This window comes from Ceratotherium simum, chromosome 18 (assembly GCF_057802395.1).
Source record: "Ceratotherium simum simum isolate JZ-2026a chromosome 18, ASM5780239v1, whole genome shotgun sequence".
NCBI classification, from domain to species: Eukaryota; Metazoa; Chordata; class Mammalia; order Perissodactyla; family Rhinocerotidae; genus Ceratotherium; species Ceratotherium simum.
In genome coordinates, this window is record NC_141917.1 from 4,304,314 (window position 1) to 4,328,766 (window position 24,453).

At 42.7% G+C, this 24,453-nt stretch overlaps 1 protein-coding gene across 1 annotated transcript in view; it reads left to right on the forward strand.

The window, feature by feature from the left end:
• Positions 1-1,832: 1,832 nt before the first annotated feature.
• Positions 1,833-24,453, forward strand: part of ADAMTS16 (ADAM metallopeptidase with thrombospondin type 1 motif 16) — a 163,313-nt gene continuing 140,692 nt past the window's right edge. Inside the window, exons 1-3 of the mRNA XM_087443099.1 lie at positions 1,833-1,985; positions 2,072-2,177; positions 8,156-8,481. Of these exons, the coding sequence (XP_087299225.1) occupies positions 1,863-1,985; positions 2,072-2,177; positions 8,156-8,481 (555 nt within the window). The 5' untranslated portion in view covers positions 1,833-1,862. The remainder of the gene's footprint in view (positions 1,986-2,071; positions 2,178-8,155; positions 8,482-24,453) is intronic.

Below are 24,453 nucleotides of genomic sequence, written 5' to 3' on the forward strand. Positions count from 1 at the left end.
ACTAGACTCCCTTGCAGGTTACACTCGACATAATTAGAGACAAGTAGAGATCCCCGTTTACCGAGCATGCGATGTCCTGTCCTCAGGACAAAGGGAACCTCTGCCTCCTACAGAACCTTTACCACACCCTGGTGCTCTGCCCAGCCCCAGCCTCCAGTTTCCATCAGTGCAGCACAGGCTGCCCTGTGCACCGAGGCAGACAATTGCCAGGAACTTGGGGGGGTGTGTTTTAAGGCCACCTCAATGCAGGACTTTATGTAAAAATATTTGCACTTTTGAAGAGTGTTTTCTAATAAATGAATGAGACAGAGAGAAGAGAGCTGTGGAGCAAGAGCCAGCCCCTGAACGGCCAGGAGGCGTTCTGCTGTCCTTGCCCAGGATGCCTGGCACTGCAGGCCTGCCAACGGCAAGAGGCACCTACAGGCTCCCAGCTAGCTGGGCAAGAGGCCAAAGACCACCGCCACCATTTCCCTCTCCATCCTGCTCTCCCAACTGTGCCAAACAGGAAAGCTGGGCTAACCTGAACACGAGGGACACTGGAACCACCCAAGCAGGAGCGCTGACCCCAGGACCTGAAACAGGTAAGTGGTCAAGGAGCGGGGAGCACAGCCAGTGGAGCAGCGGGGTCACAGGCACTAACATGTGCGTGCACTCATGCGCTGGCTCACACTTGCACTCACGCACAAGCACACAGACATGCACACACACACACAGACAAGCGGGCATTGATGCACACAGGTGCACACACGAGCTCATGTACACGTGCGCCCACATTCAAATGCATACATGTGATTTCACACATATAAACGCCATGGAGAGATATAGAACACCGGCCGGGCCAGTTTCCAGGCCAGGGGCCGCGCGCCTGCCGCTGCCTTGGTCCCCTCGCGCTGCCGGCACATCAGCCCAGCCCCGGCCTTGGCCCGGACCGACCCGCTGCACCAAGGTCTCCCGATCGATGGCGGTACCCAGGCCCCAGCAGCCCGGGCTCAGTCGCTCGAGGTCAGGCCAGTCTAGGGCGGCCGTGACTCCGAGGCCAGGAGCGCAGCTACGTCCCGGGGCAGAAGGCGCGGAAGACATGATTCCTTGACCTCCTCGTCTCCCATGACTGCACAAGCCCGAGGGCGACGCACACTCGTGCATACTCAGATCCGCACGGCCCCCAGAAGTTCCGGGCGCCCCTGTTCCGCACCCTTTCTCTCTGATGGTGCGGGAGGGCGGACCCAGCGGGGCCCAGGCGCAGCCCCGCCGCACTCCGGCGGGCGGCAGGTGTCTGGCCTTGAGCTTCGCAGGTCCGGCCCCTCCGGGTGGGGATCGGGAAGAGCCGGGCACAGCGCAGCGAGGTGCCGGCCAGTCCAGCAGCAGGACTGCAGGTCTGGAGGTCGCCGGGCGGGCGGCCCCACCTGCTCACCGCCCGGCGCCCCCGGGCCGCCTCTCCACCCAGGTGCCCACGGGTGGCTGGCGAGGCGCAGACTGCGGGCGGTGCAGCGTCCTGGTTCTTCCCAATCCTGCCCTCGTGCCCCACCCCGCCGCCCTCATTCTCCTGCCGCTTCCCCCCTCCCTTCTTTCTCCCCTCCTGTCCTCCCCCCTTCCACTGTTCTCCCCTCCTCCCTCCTCTCGTCTTCCTCTGCCTTCCCTCCCCCTCCTCCCTCTCTCCCACGGTGCGGGCGGGTGCTCCGCCGCCGCAGCCGCCACTCCGCCCCCCGCGCGCCGCGGAGCCGCAGTAATAACCCCGGCGCGGGCGGCGGAGTCACTGTGGGGAATCCTCCTGCGCGCCGGCCGGGTCGGGTCATCTGTGCCCACTTGCACGCCGCCAGCTTGGGGATCGTCCCGCGATCCTGGGCCCCCCGGAGCGGCCCTGGATGAAGCCCTGCGTTCTGCCCGCAGGGGCGCAGCGCCGGCAGGGCGCGCGGGGCAGCCAGGCCATGCGGGGCCCTGGCTGCGCGGCGCTCTGGGTGCTGCTGCTGGCGCAGGTGGGTGTGCAGGTGAGTCCCCGACAGCGGGGCAGGGTTTCCCGCGGCTCCCCTCGCGCAATCCCCCGTCTCACCGAGGTGTCGCCGCTGTTTTCCAGCAGGCACCTGCGTGCGCCGTGGGACCCGCAGCGGCCTCGCCGGGAAGCCCGAGCGTGCGGCGTCCCCCCTGTCCTGCGGAGCGGCCAGGCTGGGTGGAAAAAGGCGGTAAGTCCGCAGAGGCGGTTCTAATCTGCAATGTGGCAGCTCGTAAAATCCCCAACGCTGGTTTATAATGTGCTGCGAATGTTCAAACGGTATGAACTCAAGTTTAAGGTGCTGTCTTGCTTCTTTCTTACTGTATGAGCGAGCACCTATGAATGGACTTTCGCCAGTATTTATTTTATATTCCCTTGTAAAACAGTAACAGCTTATCAGCCTATTACCCTAAACACTAGGAAAAAAGGCAAGGAAATATATTTTATTAAAAAAATTTAAAGGGCCAAGAAAGAATCTAGAGTTTGTAGCAATGTGTTCATTAAAGCAATTATGAAGAGAGTATTACTCCTTTCTCCATCCGCTCCTTCCTATCCCCCTCCGCTTCCCTCTCCTGATTTTCAAACTAAAGTCTGTCTCTATCCTTGACTATCAGAAGAGAGTCATTTTTGCTCAGTAGTTATCATCTTAGCATCAAAGTTAATTCTCTTCAAGACTGGGGCATAATTGAAACATAACAGTGCATGGAATGGGTAATTAGCATATTGTGACATCATAAGCACTGTACATGTCCTGTGCTTGATGTAGCATAAACACGAGTCTGATGCTTTTGCGATATAGGGTTTTACTGCTGTTCTCACCAGAATAGACTGTGTCCTGAGCTGCATCAGGGTCAATCCCGGAGCAGATGTGGAACGTCGCTTGCTAAGTGGTTTTTATCTGAACCCGAATCCATTAGCAATCACTAAATATTAGTACTTTGTATCATTTCCAACAATAAATTGCCACCTCAAATATTAATAATGACTTTTAGAGGAAGGACTAGATTTGATTATTCCAATGTATCTTCAGAAAGATTCAATCCCACAAAAATTGAAGAATTTATAATTCAAAATTCCTGGATATAGTTTCTTCATCTGCATAAAATTACATAAATACAAGAATTTAATATATGCATTAACTATTCAAATTCTCTCCTCTTGAATGAACATATAGATAGTAAAGAGATACATCCGATGAGTGTTGGAACGTGGAACCTATCTCAGGACCACCAGAGGGCGCTAGATGTAAATGCTTTACAATGTTTATAAATTACTTGCCCCGTGTATGTGCAAGAGAAAGTTAATGATCTATTTAAAGCGGAGCTTCTGGGGGTTGCCCAGGTCTTTACTGTTCCTCTTAGGATGCATTCTACAATGTGGTTATCCATACTGGAAGTTAATTGTACTCCCCAACTTTTTTAAAAAGATTTTTATGGAAATGCTAGTTCTCTAAAATCATGAAAATTCCTGAAGGTCTCAGGAGATTTTCAGAGTACTTTACAGCATTTATGAAGTTTTCTTTCAGAGAGGAGCATTATAGACGGAGAACCATTTATTTCCAGGAGAAGCCAAGAGTTCCTGCCTAAAAGTGCTTTTCCCCCTGGAGGATAGACTCCTGTGAGCTGGACTCCAGCCAGGCTGGCATGCCGCTCTATTCACCTGGCACCTCGCTGGTGTCACAAGCCCAGCGTTCCCATGGCACCCACTTACCTTGCTTGGTCAGAAACTGAAGGGGAAGGTTTGAGCCATCATCAGTGAGGTTCTAGCTTAGTGGACACACCACCCTTATCCCCCATCCCCATGGTTTTAGGTATTTATTTATAAAAGGCTAAGTTGAGAGCATGGATGTCACTGGAAACCTTTCACACGACCAGAGACAAGACTCTTTCTGCTTCTCAGTGTTACTATTTGATCTAGAATAGAACTAGAGTGTGTTGTGTGACCCTGGAGTCAATAGCTAGGTGTTCACTGTACAAGTTGGCTTTGAAATAACTCTTTTGGCCATGAGTTTTGTTTGACACACATTTCAAACTATATTGCAAATTTTGCTGGGTGTCTGAAGTAATTATGTGATAGGAAAGAGAACTCCATATATTCTTTGAGGCAACAATGGATAATTAAATTGAGATAAATTCTATTTTCAGATATTAAGTATACCCATTTCATTTTGGTTAATTCAGCATTGCTTTTCCTTAATAGGAGACTTGAATATTTTTCCCTACAATTTTACCTTTGTAGTAAAAATAGTGGCTCCTGTTAAGAGGAGAGACATATCACAGACTTGTTAACTCTTAAATTCTAGAGTACACTGAGTTTCCAGGGCAAGGTGTAGAAGGTCTTTAGAACCTTGTTTCACTGGGCATGATAGAACTGTGTTTGTGTGTGCGCACTGCAGGTTTATATTGATTTACATTCAAACACTCACCTGGCATGAGTCAGGGTCATTCCTTTCAGGTTCACCTGGTGGTGTGCTTGTAAATGTTTAACAACAGGCTCTTTGGAGCTCTGATTTGTAACATGTGCTGGTTCCCATGGGGTAAAGACTCCACCATGGCCACTTTCAAGCTATCGATGTGATGTCACTGAACTCAGTTAGGATGCAGGGTGCAAAATCCACTCTCTGCAGCTGGTACAGACCAGCCCAGAACACTCACAGGTGGTCCACACCTCCTGCACTCAGTTTGAAACCAGAGCCTTCCTGGACTTGATGCTGTGGTCAAAAAACCTCTTGAAGGGCCAGCCCGTGGCCTAGTGGTTAAGTTTGGCACGATCCGCTTTGGCGGCCCAGGTTCGGTTCCCTGGAGCAGACCTACATCACTCGTCGGCAACCATGCTGTGGCGGCAACCCACATACAAAATAGAGGAAGATTGGCACAGATGTTAGCTTAGGGCAAATCTTCCTCGGAAAAAAAAAAATAAAAGCCTCTTGAATCAAGTAGTCCAGGAAACTGGCGCAGCCATGTGTGAAGTTTTCCCTGTTTTAAAAAGTCTATACACAACCAAGGTCTTATTTAAAGGATTCTTAAAGATCAGGAACGCACTCAAGTTTTTCTTGAAATCACAAGACAATAGTTGTGGGGATTATAATCTTAAAACATATGGTCAAAATTTAGTTCAAAATTTTCAGTTTATTGAAATGATATATTGACTTCTCTCCAAATAGTAATGTGTATGATGAGACGCTGTGCTTGTTTTGTTTATTCATTGAATTATTTAGCTACGATCTTTGTCACAGTCATTTATACGTAACTGGGAGTACATATTTGAAACTAAGGACTGCTTTTCAACTAAATCAGGAGTTCTCTGTCTTGGCACTGTTGATATTTTGTTGTGGGGTCAGTCCTGTGCATTGAAGAGTGTGAGCAGCATCCCTGGATCCTGCCCTCTGCATCCCAGGAGCATAACTATCTCCTCCCCCTTTGTGACAAAGACATTTGTCTCCTGGGGTGGGGGAGGGGAATCACCCCTAGTTGAGAACCATTGGACTGAATTGAAAGACAGTGCTTCTTCCGTCACACATCTTCTCCATCATTCTCAGGAAGGGGTTGTGATTGATCACGATGAGTGGCTTTGCAGTGGTATAGGGCTGGTGTCTGGGGCAGCACACACCAGTCCTCCAGAGCTGATGGTTACCTTTTCAGGAATTTTGCAAGCTGGTTGTTGAAAATTAAAATCTATAAATTCACAGTGAAATAAATTACATTAAAAACAAAATGAAAATACTCAAACCTCATCGCCATCATTATTTTGCTGTGTTTTCCTCTTATCTGTGCTCTTGAGGTTATTTGCATGTATCGTATCTGTGTGGTGGAAATACTATATAATGGTGTGCTATTGTGCATCTCTCCTGAACTCCGTGTTCAGTGACGTTACATTGATAATCTAAATCAGCCACAGTGGGAGTGTTTTCACCAGGGAAATTGGTAAATGCTATCAGCCAGGCTGGTTTTATTCTCCCCAGATAGCTGGTTGTCAAACATTTATCAGCACAACACTGTATGTGTTTATGTAAAAGGAGCTTATCAGTCATTATTTTGAAAGATAGATATTATATGCCCTCCATCACAAGAATATGGCTTATATCATCTGGAAACAATTTGATTTTTAAAAACTGGTAATCATCTTTTTATGGGCAGTAAATTTGCTGATTGGCCAGTGTTTGGAAAAGTCCACGTGCTTTTCCTGCACTGCTCGGCCTCTGTTGGAATGGAAACAGGCTAGTGGTGAGGTGGAGGCGACCCCAGAGAGCCCCCAGAGGGCCAGATAACAGGTGATAACAGGGCCACCTCGCACCAGCCTTTCGCCTTAGTCCAGAGAGCCGGGGATGAGGAAGGCGGATTGAGTAAAGCAAGCAAACCAGGCACGTGTTTTCCACTTCTGTCTTTTGGAGTGGCCCAGGACAGCCTGCTATCACATACTTATACCAAACACACAATTTCTGACTTGTTTCCCCCTTGCTTCTATCGTTGCATACAATTTAACCAGATTTCTTTTACTTTCTCATTTTCCTAAGTAAAATATGAAACAATTCCAATGTATTTTGCTCTAGCAGACACAACTGCCCTGCTTTGACAAACGTTTTGATGATTGATTGTCAAATTGTTTGCTAGAACCTGCTGCCTGTCTAATCTGCATGTAGCCCACTTCACCAGTTACCATCAAAGTGCTCGTTCATACCCGCGTAGTGGGACAGGCGTGTGGGTCCAGCAATGGGCCCAGAAGAGTCACACATCAAAGCTCTTGATGGAGGAAGCAGGACACCTGGGGTTTCAGAGGCCATAACAAAGCCCTTGGTTATCCTGCCCCTTGATCTGGTTGGCTGACTGGCCTCAGACCCTCATCTCATCATGGGCTTCAGCACAGAGGCTCCAGGCCGTGCCTTACCATCCATGGCCTTCTCTGCCTCCTCTGTCCGTTGGCTGCCGCATGCTCTGTTCTAGTGTAACCCTTCAGTTACCTGCCAGGATGACACATGGAGATGTGGACAAGTACTTGCACTGAAAGAGTTGTGAATAAAACCTTTTTCCAGAAAAAATAGTTACTGAATTACTGTTCACTTGTGACCAAATGCCACCTCTGTAGGATGCTGATTTATTTTATCTTATGACTCCAAGAAGTGTGTTCAACCTACACTAAAGCAGAAAAGGGCCCAGGTTATTAGGCCTCTAGCAGAACAATCTCCTGACAGCGTATATTGGTAATAAAAGGAGCTTCAGAGTTTCTCTCCACACTTTCCACAGAGAGAGAAATGGCTCAAATGTGCACTGAATGCAAAACTGTAAGATTGCCTGTGATCAAAGCCCTGCAGACCTGTATGGGTACCCTGAAATCTGATAGCTCCTTGGAGTTTTCTTAACTTTTAAAAAGAAATCATTTATTTGAATGCATTTTAGGCTAGCATCCTATAAATTCAAGTGAGAAGAAGTGTGTGGAGCGTGTCTTTGTAAGGCGCTGAAGTGTGAAATATGATCAAGCGCCAAGAACCCAGGTCAATTGGAGGGTCAGCAGTGGGTTTCACCTGGAGGAAATACACACATGAGGAAATACACACATGAGGAAATACACACATGAACGTTCACATCTAGGAAACCTGGAGTGTGTGTACATACTGCCTTTTGTCCCCTAGGTTCAATGATTTAATAGTTAACTATTAAAAAATTAAGCAGCAAAAAATGCCCATCACATTTATTTTTTAACCATTTTCTGAAAAATTATTGGTATTTTTAAGCTAAAATTTCTTATCAGTACAATGAAGATGTTGGTAAAAGCAAAGACTATGACTAAAAGAATGTTTAGAACTATAAAAATGATGACATATTATAATTACTCTAGAGTAAAATTTCTGAAATAGAATCCTAAAAGTCCACTTTCAGTTTTATTTGGTCCATAATTTGTTTTTCCTTTGCAGTGTCTTAGAATTCACTAGACTGGTAAAGACACATTGTAGAGACAGCATCGACTTCCCTAAAGGCCACTTTTAAGATTTTCCCTTTTACTGCCAATTTTATGCTTGCTACAGTTGGATTCAAGGATGGGTAGATGTTGAAATTTTCTCCATCATTTTTTCCTGGGAGGAAGTGTCATCTGGTAATAAATTATATTTGAAGACTTCCTGATTCTTTTCACAATTCTGAAATCACTCAGCCACTCCCTGTCTTTCGCTTTCAGAATATGACCTGGTGTCCCCCTACGAGGTTGACCACAATGGCGACTACGTGTCCCATGAAATCTTGCACTCGCAGAGGAGGAGAAGGGCGCTGGCCCCGCTCGGAGTTGACTCTCTTCACCTTCGGCTGAGAGGCTTCAGGCACGACTTCCACATGGATCTGAAAACCTCCCGCCATCTGGTGGCTCCCGGATTCATCGTGCAGACGTTGGGAAAGGGAGGCACCAAGTCAGTGCAGGCTTTCCCGCCTGAGGATTTCTGTTTTTATCAAGGCTCCTTACGATCCCACAAAAATTCCTCAGTGGCTCTTTCAACCTGCCAAGGTTTGGTGAGTACAGCTCTTGCCGCCTGTAGTGGGGCGGCGGGGACAGTGATGTGTGTGAGGGGAAGGACGACAGCTTTCCCTTGAAACATTTTAGCTCTTTCTTCTATTATTGCAGTACAGATTTCTTTGATCTGTAAAAATCCAAGAAAATTGCCAAGTAATACTGTCTAAAATATGTTGCGCTGCCCCCTTCGGCCCATTGGGAAATAGTGCACACATTCAGCCGTTTGTTGTTGTTGTTGTTCTAGAATAACTGAGGGAGAGCTCTGCAGTCTGAAACTGTACTAAGAACTCATGACCAGGTCTGCTTAAGACACTGATGTCTTAGGCTATGCTCGTCCTCTAACTTGCTGTTCCATTACTAACGCTGGAGAAAGCTCTTCATTTTGAATAGAACTACAGTACTCAACTGACTGGCTGTGTTGATTATTGGGTCAGATGCTTGAAAGCACTTTACTTCTGTCATTCTGATGACGGTAACATGCTTACAAATTAGGTGTTCATTCCAAATGGGGTGAAGAATTCGTGGCAGGGCAGTGCTGGTCTTACTGGACTAAAGCTTCTATTGGTGCATTCCCCACTTTCTCAATATCTGATTTAGACATTAAACATCACTTAGATGCTTCAGATGGTCCCCTATGCTGGGACCCTACAGTGAGGAGCATCTGGCCAGATTGAGAACATACCTGTATCCCTCAGGCTGACCCAAGCTGAAGTCTTAATGGCTTGTCTTTTCTTAAAATATTTCCATATTTTTAGGGGAAAAAAAGCTTAGTAGAAACTTAGATTCTTCGGCACAAATTAATCAGTCAGACACAGATGAGTAAGACACAGCTTATGTAGCAGAGTGAAAATGTGTGATCAAAATGCTTTAAGGTCTTGACCATGTTAAAGGTTTGGCAAACAGATTTTTGAACATTTATTAAATCGCCAGAAAATGCTTTAAGTCTGTCTTGAACTTCTTTCCTTCTTTGGAAAAAGAGAATTCATAACCTACATCTCACAAAGATTTTGTGTATGTGTATGAGAATATTAGATGCTGAAGGGGCATTCTAACCAACTACTTAAAATAGTAAATATGCAAAAATGCTAAATCCTGTTAAAATATTTTTAAAATCATTAATATTCTGCTTCTCAGGGAAATTTGGTATGTATTGGTCTCATGTTTACTTTCATTTATAGAGAGTTTTTGGTGTGAGAATGGATACAATAGGGAGTTGTCAAGGGTAGGGTGGTGTTATTTGGCATACTTGTTAAGCATGAAGACAGTGTGCCTGATTTCTTCCATACTCTCCCAAGCAAAATAGGTCTTTCTTAATTAAAGGACTAGACCTCTTCACGTAACACACTAAAGGAAGATACCCTTTCTTTGGCTTTCTTTGACAAAGGCTCAGACCAGAAATGGAAGCCATCTGTGTGGCAGTGAGGTGTGCAATGCGCTTCAGAGCTCAGTCTCCTTGGATTTGTTTGTGGAGATTGGATGAGGTGCTTCCCATCAACCCAGCAGGGATGCAGGCTTATTGACACCCCAGGTCTCCGTGAGCCAGGGCTCCCCCGTGAAGGCTGAGCCATGCCCTGGAGGCTGTCCCATGAATTGAGTTGGCTGGCAGCAGCTTGAGATTTCTGGCTCTTTTAGAACTCAGTGGGAGTTAACAGCAAAAGTTGTAAATGTGCAACTACATGAAAGATAAAGGAGTGAAAAGAACAGAAAGAAAGACTCCTCTGGATAATAAACACTGGAATTTAATATTTTGGTTGCTGAAATAGACATTTGTATGCCTTCACCATTAATCTTCCAAATACATTAATTTCCACATCACTGATACTTTGTCTGTAGATGGTCATTACAAGCATGACCTCAACTAGACTTATGAGTGTGAGGTTCAGGAGCATTTGCCAGATGATAAGACAAATCAGACGCATTTTAAAGAAGAAAATGGGAGGATAAAAGAATCCTCTGTCTTTTGCCAGATAATAAAATTATTGAAGGAGAATGCCCTTCAAGTAGCTGCCAAGTCTGTTATTTCTCTCCTGACTGATGGTTACACCATTCCTCATCTTCCAAATCTGTTAACATATGAAGAAAAATAGCATGTCTTTTACAGCAGTGATGGCTCCTTTTTTGTTATTGTTGTTCTTGGTTCTTTCAGATTCCACTTAAAGTCCCAGGTAGATTTCAGTTAAGCTATCAGTCCAAACTGATAAATAGTTTGGTTTTTTTTTCCTGGTTCTCAGATTTTGAGTTTGGGAAAATTTTGCTGTAGGCATCTAATAAGTGAGTTGAGAAACACTGTGAAAGTTAATAGTTGATGGTGTGGTCCTATTTATAGTAAATAAATATTCTTAAAGAAGAAAGACACAAATAAAAAGAGGATTTTACTTTGAGTCAAATGTGAATAATCGCTGAGCTTCAGAGTATGTGTCACTGGAGGCTGCCAGAGCTGGGCCCAAGGAGTTTATTGTCTGATGACAGAGGAAGGGAAAAGCAATTTCACTATGGAGTGATGAAATAAGGCCAAATTGGGTGCTAGGGAAACTCAGAGAAGGGTGCTTCATCCTGCCTTGGGGGGAGGTGGCAGCATCAGGGCAGGTTTCTTGAGGAAGTATTGTCCAAGCCAAATCCTCATAGTAGAATTGGGCTGTGATGCCCATAAATGGATGAGTAACAAGCTGTCCCAGGGAAGACTACTAACGTCTCTCAAGTTCAAGGAGTCCTTGATAACACCATCTATGTATGTTAAGAGATTAACATTCCTATATGAAGCCCAAGTATAGTAAACTAAATAAGATTTGTAAACCCTAAAAGGACTTCTAAAGTCATCCTGGTATTGCCACCAAGTATCTCGACTCAAAATATTTTTTATGTCACTAAATAAGATTATTTTTTTAAAAATAGTACTTGTTGTTATTATGTCTCTACCAAATTGACATTACAAATCTATTGTGATTACCAACCACAGGGATATAAATGTGTGTCACACAGTAGGTGCTTTCCAAGAATTATTGGGCCACTTACAGTGTAGGAAACAAAGTTAACAACGGCAATAGCAGAAGGAACAATAATAACTTAATGAATGTTAAGTACAAATACTCGGCTAATGGCTTCACATTTGTTATCTCACTTAGCCTGACGGCAACTCTAAGAGATAGGTACTATTTTTTTAAAAAACAGCTTTATTGACATATAATTCACTTATCACAGAGTTTCACTCCTTGAAAATGTATAATTCAGTGGTTTTTAGTATATCCCAGAGCTGTGTATACACTACATAATCTGATTCAAGACATCTGTATCACTCTGGAAAGAAACCTCTTACAGTCAGTCCTTATTTCCTCCAACCCCCACAAATCAGTCCTAGTCACCCACTAATCTACTTTCTGTACCCATAGATTTCCCTAATTTGGCCATTTCTTATAAATGGAAGCATACATATGTGGTCTTTTGTGACTAGCTTCTTTCACTTAGCATATGTTCGAGGTTCATGCAAGTCATAACATGTATCAATAATTTATTTTTATTGGTAAATAATAATCCATTGTATACCACATTTTTTATTTATCCATTCATCAGTTGATGGACATTCTTATGTGTACTCCTCTTGGCTATTGTGAATAATGCTTCTATGAATATTTGTGTACAAGTTTTGTGTGGACATATGCTTCATTTCACTTGGGTTTATACCTAGGAGTGTAATTACTGGGTCACATGGAAATTTTATGCTTAACATTTTGAGGAACTTCCAAACTGTTTTCCATAGTATCTGGACCGTTTTGCATTCCCCCAGCAATATATAAAGGTTTTAATTTATTCACATTCTGGCCAATACTTGTTGTCTATCTTCTTTATTATAGAAATCCTGGAGAGTATGAAATGATATTTCATTGTAGTTTTGACTTGCTGGATAGAGATTTTTAGCTGACAGTTTTCTTGCTGTTGTTACTGTTTTGTTTTGTTTTTCTTTCAGCACTTTGAATGTGTAATCCTACTGCCTTCTGGCATCCATTGTTTCCAATAAGAAGTCAGCTGTTCATCTCATTGTAGTTTCATTGTACATAAGGAGTTGTTTTTCTATTGCTGCTTTCAAGAGTTTCTCTTTGTCTTTCAGCATTTTTACTATGACTACATAGGTGTGGATATCTTTGTGTTTATCCTTCTTGGAGTTAGCTGAGCTTCGTGAATGTGCAGATTAATGTTTTTTGTCAATTTGGAAGGTATTCAGCTATCATATCTTTACATATTTTTTTCTGCTCCTTTCTCTCTCTCTCCTTTTTTGTTATTCCCATTATGCATATGTTGGTGTGCTTAATGATGTACCAGATTTCTCTGAGGCTCCATTCGTTTTTCTTCCTTCTTTTTTCTCTGTGTTCTTCAAATTGCATAATCTCTATTGATTTATCTTCAAGTTCACTGATTCTCTGCTGAAAGTTCAAATCTACTATTAAGCTTGTATAGTAAGTTTTTCATTTTGGATATTTTATTTTTCAACTACAGAGTTTCCATTTGGTTCTTTTTATAATTTCTCTTATTCTCTATTTTACAAGACATTGTCAATAGGACTTGCTTTAATTATTTAGACATAATTTCCTTTGGTTCTTTGAACATGTTTGTAATAGTTGCTTTGAAGTATTTATCTACTAGGTTCCACATCTGAGTCCCCTCAGAAGCAGTTTCTATTGCTCATTTCTTTTCCTGTGTGTGGGTCACACTTTTTGGTTTCCTTGTATGTCTCATAATTTTTGCTGGAAACTGAACATTCTAGATAATATATTGTAGCAACTCTAGACACTGGCCACCCTTTGCCATTCCAGGACTTGTTGCTATTGTTTTCTTTTTTACTTGTTTGTTTAGTGACTTGACTAGTTCAGTGAAATCTGTCTTTCCTGCACCATGCAGCCTCTGATGTTATCTCTCAGAGAATGCAGCCTTGGGACAGGCACAGTCACCCTGAAAACCTAACTGGTCTGCCTTGGTTGGTATCACACCCAGCTGTCAGCTTGCTAGATGATTGCTTTTTTTTTTTTACTACATTCTGGGGTATAATTTGCTCCACAATCCGATTTGATTAAAGAAGAGTTCTTTTGCAGGATTAGGATGCTGCCTGTTTTTGACACTACTCCAACACCAAGAGAAATCTTCTCAGCTGCCTTTTTCCCTGAGTCTCCTGCTAAACTTTAATCTGTGTACTGTTTTGGTTATTGTTGTGTGTGTCATAGAGCCACTAGCTTTCTCTTAATTGCTCACATCTAAGATCTCCATTATTTTGACAACACATTTAGGTATGAATTTTTGCACACTCTATTCCAAATAAAATCAGCCCCTATAGGTAAGCTCCTTGTTCTTACAGCCTGTCTCTCCTCCTGGGAAAAATGTCTGTGCCACTGCCCAGGAGGTGGGGCTGGTAGTGTTCTGCTATTCCCAGAGTGACACCACTATTCTATGAGTGGAGCTCTGAGTGAGGATTGTAGCTCTCGGTCTTCTCTGCTTTTGCTTCCTGGCTTGAAGCCTCTACCTTACAAGAGAAGTGGAGTGAGAATGTTCAGTGTTCCATTATGTTCAGTGTTCCATTATCATCAGCTTGCTGAGTCTAGAGTAGAGTTTCCACCCTATGAGTAGGGGCTGCTTCACAGAAGGGAAACCAGTTCTCATGGCCATGCCTTCCTAGAATAGAATTTCTGCAATATAGAACTAAGGGGATGAAAGATGCTGGTGCCTTAATTCTCCTGATGTGAAAATATAGCCCCAGACTCAGATTTGGGGGATAGAGATCTCTTTTCTCCTTGGCTGCCTTTGCATGGAATAGAGATTTGTCACACTGAGCAGGGGGCAAGTTTAATATGTGACTAAACCATGGCTCAGATGCCACCAAATTTCACCATTCTTTCAGAGATTTACTAAATTTAATTCAATAAATGTTTCTCCACTTTTTATGCCCTCGGGACAATTTCCAGAGACTTTAAATGGTGTGTGTATGTGTTGTGTATGTGTGTATTATTTTCAGCAGATAAATGGCTGTTTCACTGGAGAAAGTGTCTGCCACACTTCTCACACCAGCATTCTGGAAGTCAGTTTCTGCTAGGTGCCATTATTAATGCATTTTACAGATCATTGCCCAAGACCACTTTATTATCCCCATTTTACAGTTGATTCCCAAGATAACTCTTAAAAGAGTGGGTTTGGACCTAGATAGCTTGACTCCAGAACCAGCACCTTAAATCACAATACAATTTTGCTTCCTTTGATCATGAGGCTGTTGCTGCCCTATGGGGACCTGCAAGATCATTTACATGAATTTCCATTGCATCATCCTTGAATGCTCTCTGAAGCGTAATGACTTTCTCACTTGATTTCTACCTCAGTGCCACCTTCCTCAGCATCTAGCCTTCTCTGAGCATAGTGGCCCCATTTGTACTGTATCAGGGGCTTCTATTAAAATATGTGGAATTCATTCCATGATTATTTATTTACAGGTTTGTTTTTTTATACCAGGCTATGAGTTACGAGATGTTGTTTTATTCATCTTTGTATCCCCAAGTTCCTGTTAACACTAACGAAAATTCTTTTTTTTCTTACAATGAATGATTGTATTTCAAATTTACAAAAAAAAAATTATATCTTCTCAACTTCTATTTTGAGGTACGAATAAATATAAAATTCATTTTATAGTCCATTTAATCAGATTTCTTTTCATGACTAATGCCAAACACCTTAAATGTCAGAAATGGTTTAATCAATGGTGTTTCTGACAACTATTTTTTAAAACTCCCATTTATCAGTACTTAATGACAAATCTTTTTAAATGAGATTTCTTTAGAAATATTTTCTGTTACATATGACAGGATTTGATTTTCTTAAAGGATTTCATTCAAGTTCTTTACTTGTATTAATACTTTAGCAAATAAATAAATAAATAAATAATTTTTAAAAATTGTCCTTGGCACAACATCTGCATGAACATTAGCTCTTCTTGCCTAAAGCATTATATTTATTAAGGCATTAATGCATAGAATACATATCACTTCTCCTGAAATCTAATTATTTTCTTGTTTTCAATAGTGCTGGAAAACTGGTAAATGCCACAGTCCTCAGTTCTATTTAAGAATTTCCTCACTTGGTTGGGGACTTACTCAGGGCCCTGGTTTGAATTGTACTAGGTTTTATTTCCAGCCACAAACTCCAGGGATTCTCTGGAAACTCTAGTCATTAAGAGTTTTTCTAAAGCACCCAATAAATCCTAGGAAACTGTCTGAAATATTGCCAAACTTTCATCTGGCTTTGAAAAGTGTTCTTGAGCCAGGAAAATAAAACAGGAGTAGAAAGAAAAGATCAGCACAGGGCAGGGTTAGAAGAGATAATATGAGTTTTAAAAGAAAAGTGTCATTATGTGAAAAGACCGGTGATGGCATAAGCAGTTGAAAATATGTCAGTCTAGGTAAGCATGCAGGAAAATTATAAAGAAAGTAAGCGTTTTGGATAAAGTATGGCCGAAGTTGGTGGTTATTAGGAAATTTAAAAGGTAGGTGTGGATAACTAACTAAAAGTACTGGGTCATTATATAAATTTCTGCTAATTACTTAAGAATAAATATAGTAAAAAGTTTGAAATTGACAAAACTGAATGTGTTTCGTCACTAGAAATAGATCAAGTAACATTTTATAAGATAATCTTTTGTACTTGAAGTGACCACAGATTTTTCTAATAGCTTACCATTAGTTGTAAACAAAAATGAGGTGATTAGAGAAATTTAATTGTAAAATCTATGATTTTGTTCCACTTTCCTTATTTTTCAGGTGATGAACCTGAGATTTAAAGGGGTGGAGTGACTTGGCCAATATTACAAAACCAGGTGGGGTTTAGACATGTCTGAGATGCAGGCCTTCAGATTCTCTGTCCTGCGACGTATTCACTGAAACACACTGGATGCTATTACTTTTCATTTTAGGGAGGAGCTAATTCAAGGAGTTTAAGTGTTGGAATATGTGCCAGAGATTTTAAAAATAAAGCAGATGTGTCCTTGGTCTGGAGACCTGGGCCAGGTAGCAGTGGGGAGAGGATGGAGTGGGAGGCTTCCCTTCTGGTTAGTGTTCGGTGCTCCTGATGTCCTTTGGTCAGGAGGCAGATGCTTCCCCTGTCTCCACCAAGGACAACCCTCATAGGGACACTCATCATGGCCAGTAGACTACTTGCTGTAAGGAATCATCAGAATAGTTCTCATCTCCACAACCAGTATGAACAGGATTTCTCCATGGCCAAAATCAGCCTGAGAAAAGCCATATGGATCTCCTTGGAGGAAAAGGAATGTGATCCCTGTGGTCATTTCCTCTGGGGGATGATCCAAGTCTGGGATTTTTGGGAGGACAAGGATGCCTGAAACCTACTTTTTAGAGGTGACTATTCAAGAGAAAGTCCAGGCCAGAGAGAATAAAAGGAGGCAGGATAAAATCAAGCTCTTTTTTTGTTGTTGTTTTTTTGTGAGGAAGATCGGCCCTGAGCTAACATCTGCCAATCCTCCTTTTTTTGCTGAGGAAGACTGGCCCTGGGCTGACATACATGCCCATCTTCCTTCACTTTATATGGGACGCCTGCCACAGCATGGCCTGACAAGTGGTGCGTCGGTGCGCGCCCAAGATCCCAACCGGCGAACCCTGGGCCACCGCCACGGAGCGTGCGCACTCAACCACTTGTGCCACCGGGCCAGCCCCAAAATCAAGCTCTTTAAAGCATGATCCTGCCTTGCCTGGGGTTCAACCAGAGTGGCCTGATCATATCTGCTTAATACACATGTAACGTTTTTTCTTCTTAAATGTCACTTTCACCATGAGGACCTCCCGAGTCCCCCATCTAAAACTGCCTACTATTCCCCCTCCACACATTCGTCCTATCCCCTTTCCTGTTTCACTTTTCTACTTAGTATTTATCATTATCTTTATCAATCATAGTGCAGTTCGGAGACAGAAACCACACAAATTAGTTGAAAAGAGAGAATTAATACAACTCATTAAGTAGATATTAAAGAACTGAAAAATTAAAAAGAGAGTAGTAGGGCATCACAAGATAGCAAATGCACGAAGCAGCTACTGCCTCTAGGGCTGAGGGAACTGGGGGAAGATGTTGGGATTATTATAATTTAGATGCTTGGAGCTAGGCTCAAACCCCTGAGTAGGAGGAGCAGGCCAGCTGGTGCTAGGACTCTGAGGGGGCATGTTGCTGCTGGTACTTCAAGTAAACTGTACACTGGAGTCAGCTGCTGTTACTGGAACAAACTGCCACTGCCAGGGTGAAGCAAGGCTGACAGGAACAGGGGGCAGACAGGAAGTCCACAGGGGACAGACAGGAAATCCACAAAAGGCTGACAGCAAGTCCACAGGGGGCAGACAGGAAGTCCATAGGGGGCAGACAGGAAGTCCATAGGGGGCTGACAGCAAGTCCACAGGGGGCAGACAGGAAGTCCATAGGGGGCAGACAGGAAGTCCACGGGGAGCAGATAGGAAGCCCACAGGGGACAGACAGGAAGTCCAAAGGGGAGAGATAGGAAGTCCATGGGAGCAGATAGGAAGTCCATGGGGGACAGATAGGAAGTCCACAGGGGGTAGACAGGAAGTCCACAGGGGGCAGACAGAAAGTCCACAAGGATCAAACAGGGAGTCCACAGGGGGCAGACAGGAAGTCCACAACGGGCAGACAGGAAGTCCACAGGGAGCAGATAGGAAGCCCACAGGGGACAGACAGGAAGTCCAACGGGGAGAGATAGGAAGTCCATGGGGGCAGACAGGAAGTCCATGGGGGACAGACAGGAAGTCCACGGGGCAGATAGGAAGTCCATGGGGGACAGACAGGAAGTCCACAGGGGGTAGACAGGAAGTCCATGGAAGCAGACAGGAAGGAACAAGTTCTTCCACCTTCTTCGTTGTCTCCAGTCCTTCGTTGTGTCAGCTGTTGGCAGAGGAGAACAGAGAACATATGGCACAGCAGAAACGGGACTTGTAGAGCTCCAGCCTCAACATCACACAGCAGAGTTTAAAAGGGGAGTTTGTAGCTAAGAATGATTTCTTAATGTTAAGAAAGCTATCTACCATGCTAAATATTGAGAGTGTAACAGAGATTTATGCCTGACTTTTTCTTGCTTTATCTCCAGCACTTTCAATAGTGCTTGCCACATAGTAAAGGCATTAGTAAAATTAATTCAATGAATAAATGATTTTTTAACAGAGACACAAGAATTCTGGTGCTTTACAAAAATCATTCACACAGCCACTGGTCTGGAGGGGAGAAAAACGAGAAACACAAAAAGCTAAAGTAGTAGGAACATCCCAGCCCTACCTAGGGAAAGGACTAGACCTCACCAAGCCTGTGTGGGGATGGGGCTGTCAGACCCCCTGCCTGCAGACATTCTTCCCCTGTGGTGGGCTGGTCTTGCCTTTGTTCACTGATTTGGTTAACATTAAGCATCCTGTGTGGCTTTCCTGGAGGGAGAAGCAGCACAATGCTTCCACAGTAGGCTTGGAAGTTGTATTTCATGACTTATTATACAGGAATAGATTGGCACTCAGGGGCTTGTGTGTGCAAGTATGTGTGTATGTTTTCAATGTCTGTGAGTTTGGTTACTCTAAATCATTCCAGAAGGAGAAATTGGGGTATCATCATCCATAGACCTGAGGCCAGACTCCTAACATATACATTCAATGGAGTCCCGCCCTTGCTCATTTTGGAAAACAGCCATCCTCAGTAATCTCGCCCCAGCTCTCATGTTCCTGAGCCTCAAAACTCAACCGGAAGCCACTACTTGCATTTGCTCCTCTGTTGATACTCTATTCCCCAGTTGTTCCAGGTATGTATCATTTTTAGTGATTTTGATGCCTTTATCTAATAACAACATTCATCTCTTTTCCCATATTGCACATATTTTTCACTACTCAAGGGTTTGTTTTAATTTTTTTGTTTTGTTTTTTTTTTTGCGAGGAAGATCAGCCTTGAGCTAACATCCGTGCTAATCCTCCTCTTTTTGCTGAGGAAGACCGGCTCTGAGCTAACATCTATTGCCAATCCTCCTCCTTTTTTTTCCCCAAAGCCCCCGTAGATAGTTGTACATCATAGTTGCACATCCTTATAATTGCTGTATATGGGATGCGGCCTCAGCATGGCTGGAGAAGCAGTGCGTTGGTGTGCGCCTGGGATCCGAACCCGGGCCGCCAGTAGCGGAGCGCACGCACTTAACCACTAAGCCACAGGGCCGTCCCCCTGTTTTAATTTTTTTTAAGAAGAATAGCACTCGTTGTAAAGACATTAAATCAAGTAAATTCAGTATTTTAAATTAGTAGCAAAATCAGTGCTAATTTCACATTCTCTTTTCTATAATTTCTGTGAAATTATAGGAAAAGTAAATAATATCTCATTTGAAAAATTCCAATCTAAAGAAATGTACACAGGATTCATATTTTTTCCTGTATAGTTAGTTGACAGTGAATGGACATATACAATAAGGCATGCATTGTCAATATATTAAAAGTTACCAGTTTTTAAACAAAAATTAAACTAACTAAGACAAAACCAAAAAAAAAAAAAATCCACATGCTGTTACTCACCAGATTTACAGCGATGCTAAAATATTTGGTTGCCTTTAGTTTAAAAATGGTACTAAAAGAATATAAAGCTTCACTAGGCAATGACACATATATCCTATTATTCCAGTTTTCTGTCATTGAATAGTTATATCTCCATCCTTTGAGACGTTAGAAATTTGGAACAAAATATATAAAGTGAAATGTAGTTTAAGCAATTGGTGATTTCGTTCATGATGCAAAATCTGTGAAAAATATTTGCTTTTGTGACCTTAGGGTCATTTCATTCCATCATAATTTAAATTTTCATGTGAGTACATAGTATCTTTTTCTCTTAAGGAAAGCAGAGGCTGTCCCTTAAATGTGGTAAGCCCACACTTAGGTTTACAATTGTTGGGAACTTTTTGTTTTTTTTAGTGAGGAAGGTTGGTCCTGAGCTAACATCTGTTGCCAATTTTCCTCTTTTTGCTTGAGGAAGATTGTCACTGAGCTAACATCTGTGCCAAATCTTCCTCTATTTTTTGTATGTGGGATGCTGCCACAGCATGGATTGATGAATGATGTGTAGGTCTGTGCCCAAGATCCAAACCCATGAACCCCAGGCTGCCGAAGCAGAGCACACAAACTTAACCACTATGCCACCGGGTGACCCCAAGGGAACTTTTTGAAAGAAGATTCTTAGTTTTGATTGGGCTTGCAGAAATAGCTAGGGCCTCCATGTAAGGTAGTTCAAGTTGGGCCCTGGGAACTGTGAGCAGACATGGAGAAGGCGGGGTTCAGAGACTGTTCCTGAAAGTTGAGGCCACCTACCTGCATGTCTACCCTTCTCCTACTTCCCTCCAGAGAGCAGCCTCAGTGGAGGTGGAAAAGCACAGTCTGATCTTGTTATTCCCCTATTCAACATGTTCCCATTGCTCTGTGGGTAAACCCTGCATCCTCAATATGGCAACAATACCCCATGGGTCTGCCTTTGCCTGCAACTCCAGTCTCATAAGGGAAACTCTCTAGGCTCAAATGGCACCAACTTATTTCTTTCAAAATAAGGCTGAGCTCCTCACTCCCTCAGGGCCTTAGCAAATGCTGTTCCCTCTGCCTGGAACACAATTCCTGTCCTTTTTGCTCTGGTTAAATGTCATGTATTCTTTGGGTCTCAGTTGGATAGTCACTCCCGTAAGTCATACTTCTCTGATGCTCCAACCAGGGCAGGTTCACTTACAATACATTCATGACTCACCTTATTTTTCTCCTTAAAAAAAATTATCCCAATTTTATTCTCATCTGGTTACTAGTTTGGTATTTACCTGTCTTTCTCAATAGAAAGCCAGCATCCTAAGGGCAGCACCATAACTGTCACAATTCCCTCAGGACCACCAGCACCCAGCAGTGTTCCTGGACCATGGAAGGAACTGGATGGATGGGTGGAGGAGTGGATGGACAAAAGGGTGGATGGATGGGTGGTTGGGTGGGTGGATGGATGGATGGATGGATGGATGGATGGATGGATAGGTGGGTGGGTGGATGGATGGATGGATGGATGGATGGATGGATGGATGGATGGATAGATGGGTGGATGGATGGATGGATGGGTGAAAGGTCCTAGTTTGAGTTACTAGTTCCATCTATGCCTGAGAGAGTCCCTATATCTAGAACAAGAGTGTAGCAACTGTGAAAAGCTCTGTCTAGAAATGGCTTTGCCTAAGTTGAGTTTGAGAAGCATGCATTTCCTAGACAATTACCACACAGATCCAAGCCTGCCTGTTGTAGCCCTGGGATCATATTTCCACAGCAAGGAAGAGAACAGCACGAGTGTTGTGCACATTCACATAGTCTCAGGAAAGGCCATCTGCAAGTGAGCACTATTCCAGTCCTAACCATATGAGTAATTTTTCTAATGACAGAGAATTTCCAAACAAATCTTATATAAGAAACATTGCAGCTTACTTGGGTGACAGTAGATGATATAATTTACATAAAGTACAATTCAAGAAACTAAGTGAAGTTTGTCCACTTCTTAGCTTTTGTACCTTACTGCATGAGCATAGAGACATTGCAATTTCTGTGTCTTGATTTCTTAGACATATGTTGTCTTTTACCATCAGGCTTATGACAAGGGTGGATTGCCTATTCCATATGAAGATTTCTGAGAAAGGGTATCCTTACCATCCTGAATCCTTCACAGAAAGTGATGCAGCAAACTTATTCTGTACTAACTTTCAGGAATGATAAGTTGGCCCTTACCATAAAATAAGAAAAAATTTCCATATTTGTTTTGTTTAGTTGGTTAAGATAAATTATATATTAGGCAATTGTTTTATCAAAATCCAGAACTGAGCTAGTCGACAAGCATTTTAGAGCACCTACAATTTAAGGCCTGTGGTAGTCATCCTGGAGAAACATGAACTTCCTACATGCAAAGGAAGATCTCTATTTAGACAGATATTCACACAAGCAACAGAATAAAGAGACTTCTTAAGCAAATGGGAAGTTTAATGAAAAAACATAATCTTTGGAGTCAGACAAGTCTTGTTCAAATCTAATTTTTCCTGCCAGCCACCCAAATGGCTCACCACTCTGTGCTTCAGTTTCCTTAATTTGTAAATAACACCAGCCTTGTAGGTTTGCATGAGGCTTGAGTGAGACAATATAGATATGAAAGCTTTTAGCACGGGGCTTGGTGTTATTTATGCAATTTTTAGAACCATTGCTTAGGCCCACACATTTGAAAGAAAGTTGTCCTTTCCCAACACCTGGGAGATTACTTTGTGCTTAACAAGGTATCGTAAAGGAGGAAAGTGCCCAGTATAGCTGACATTCTGGCTTTGTATTCCTGCTGCAGTAGCCAAACGAGCTATAAACGTTGTTTTATTTGCAGAGATTATCTCAACTGAAGCTGGGGAGTTTTGACTATTCCCTTCCAGGTCATCATTAGGTAATAAAATAAAGAATGATGGATTGCAGAATAATAAGCCAAAAGAGAAGCTAGGGTATATTTTATAGCACGGTTCTATTTCTAGTTGAAATGTACAAGTAAGTGTAGTAGACTGGGGAGCGTAAATAGTAGATGTTTAAATATATGAGGGCTGTCAGCATGCTGTGTGTAGAAAGTCATCATCTGTTCCTTAAGAAGGTCAATAATATCAGTTAGCCTTTTCTTCACCATTCAGTATCATCATTCTGAATTTCTAATATTGCTTTGATACATAACATCATTATATGTCTACTACTTCAAAACTTTTTTGGATCTAACATCAATCATAATTTCCTGCCTCTACCTCCAATAATCCAATATATTATCGATTGGGGAGTAGTTTATGGGCTTATGCTTTCTAATAAAATCGAGCTTACTGATCCCCAACACTTTCAAGTTTCCCATTATTAACCCTCTGAAAAGATATAATGATGCATGTGTCATTCCTTCCTCTGCTGAAAGAAGAACTCAAGCTACTTGGTTTATGAAACTTTCAGGGGAATTACTTATGCCCCCTTCTTTGAAACAGGCCCAAGTCTAAAGTCTCGAAATAACTTCAACCCCAGGCTGTGGTAGTGGCAGGGACTCTATGGGACAACAGTTTTCTTTGAAACTAAGGAAAGTACTCCTTACATTGATTTAAAACTTTAAGATCTTAACAAAACAAACCCCCAGCTTCACCTCAGGCTGGGGTCACAATCTCAGTGGCTGAGAATGGGCAAGCCCAGCTTTCAGCCTCACCAGAAAGGCTTAGTGCCCCTGGGACGCCTGTGTCTGTCTATGTGTAAGGGAACACACAATGTTTGAGATGAGTTGGGCGCTTGTGTCTTAAAATGTGAAGTACGTTAGTAAGAATAATTTGGTAATGTCACAGATTGCAATTTAAATGTAAAAATGTGTTAAAAGCTCGTAACAAAATCAAATTGTTGAGTGGCAGTCCTCGGTTACATATATACTAGTAAATTACATAACGTTGCTGAGTATGTGTACTATAAGAACATTATGTATGCTGTAATAATATCAGGGGTTAACATCCATTCTGTTCAACATCCATATCCAGCTATGAAGGCCAAGCATATTAATTACACTTTGACATTGTATCATGTACAATAATACATAGTATAGTTTGCAAATTAACCCTTTCATTTGTCGATTATTCACAGTGTAGTTTTCACTTTCATCTCCTGCATTTTAAAATGGATTCGATTTGGAGACTTCCAAGAGGTCATTTCTGTTTGATCCTGGTTTCAAAGTCAACCCCAATCAACTTCTCCTTTCTCTGATTTCAGCCCTTTCATCTGCCCTTTGTCAAAGGTGTGGCCTGTTCCAGGCTCTGTCGTGGGATGGAGTGGCCGTGACACAGCTGTTGTAGATACGATGCACATGTGGGTCAAGTGGTAGAGTCCATAAGTATAACAGATGATTCACTCTTGTGTTTGGCACAACATAGA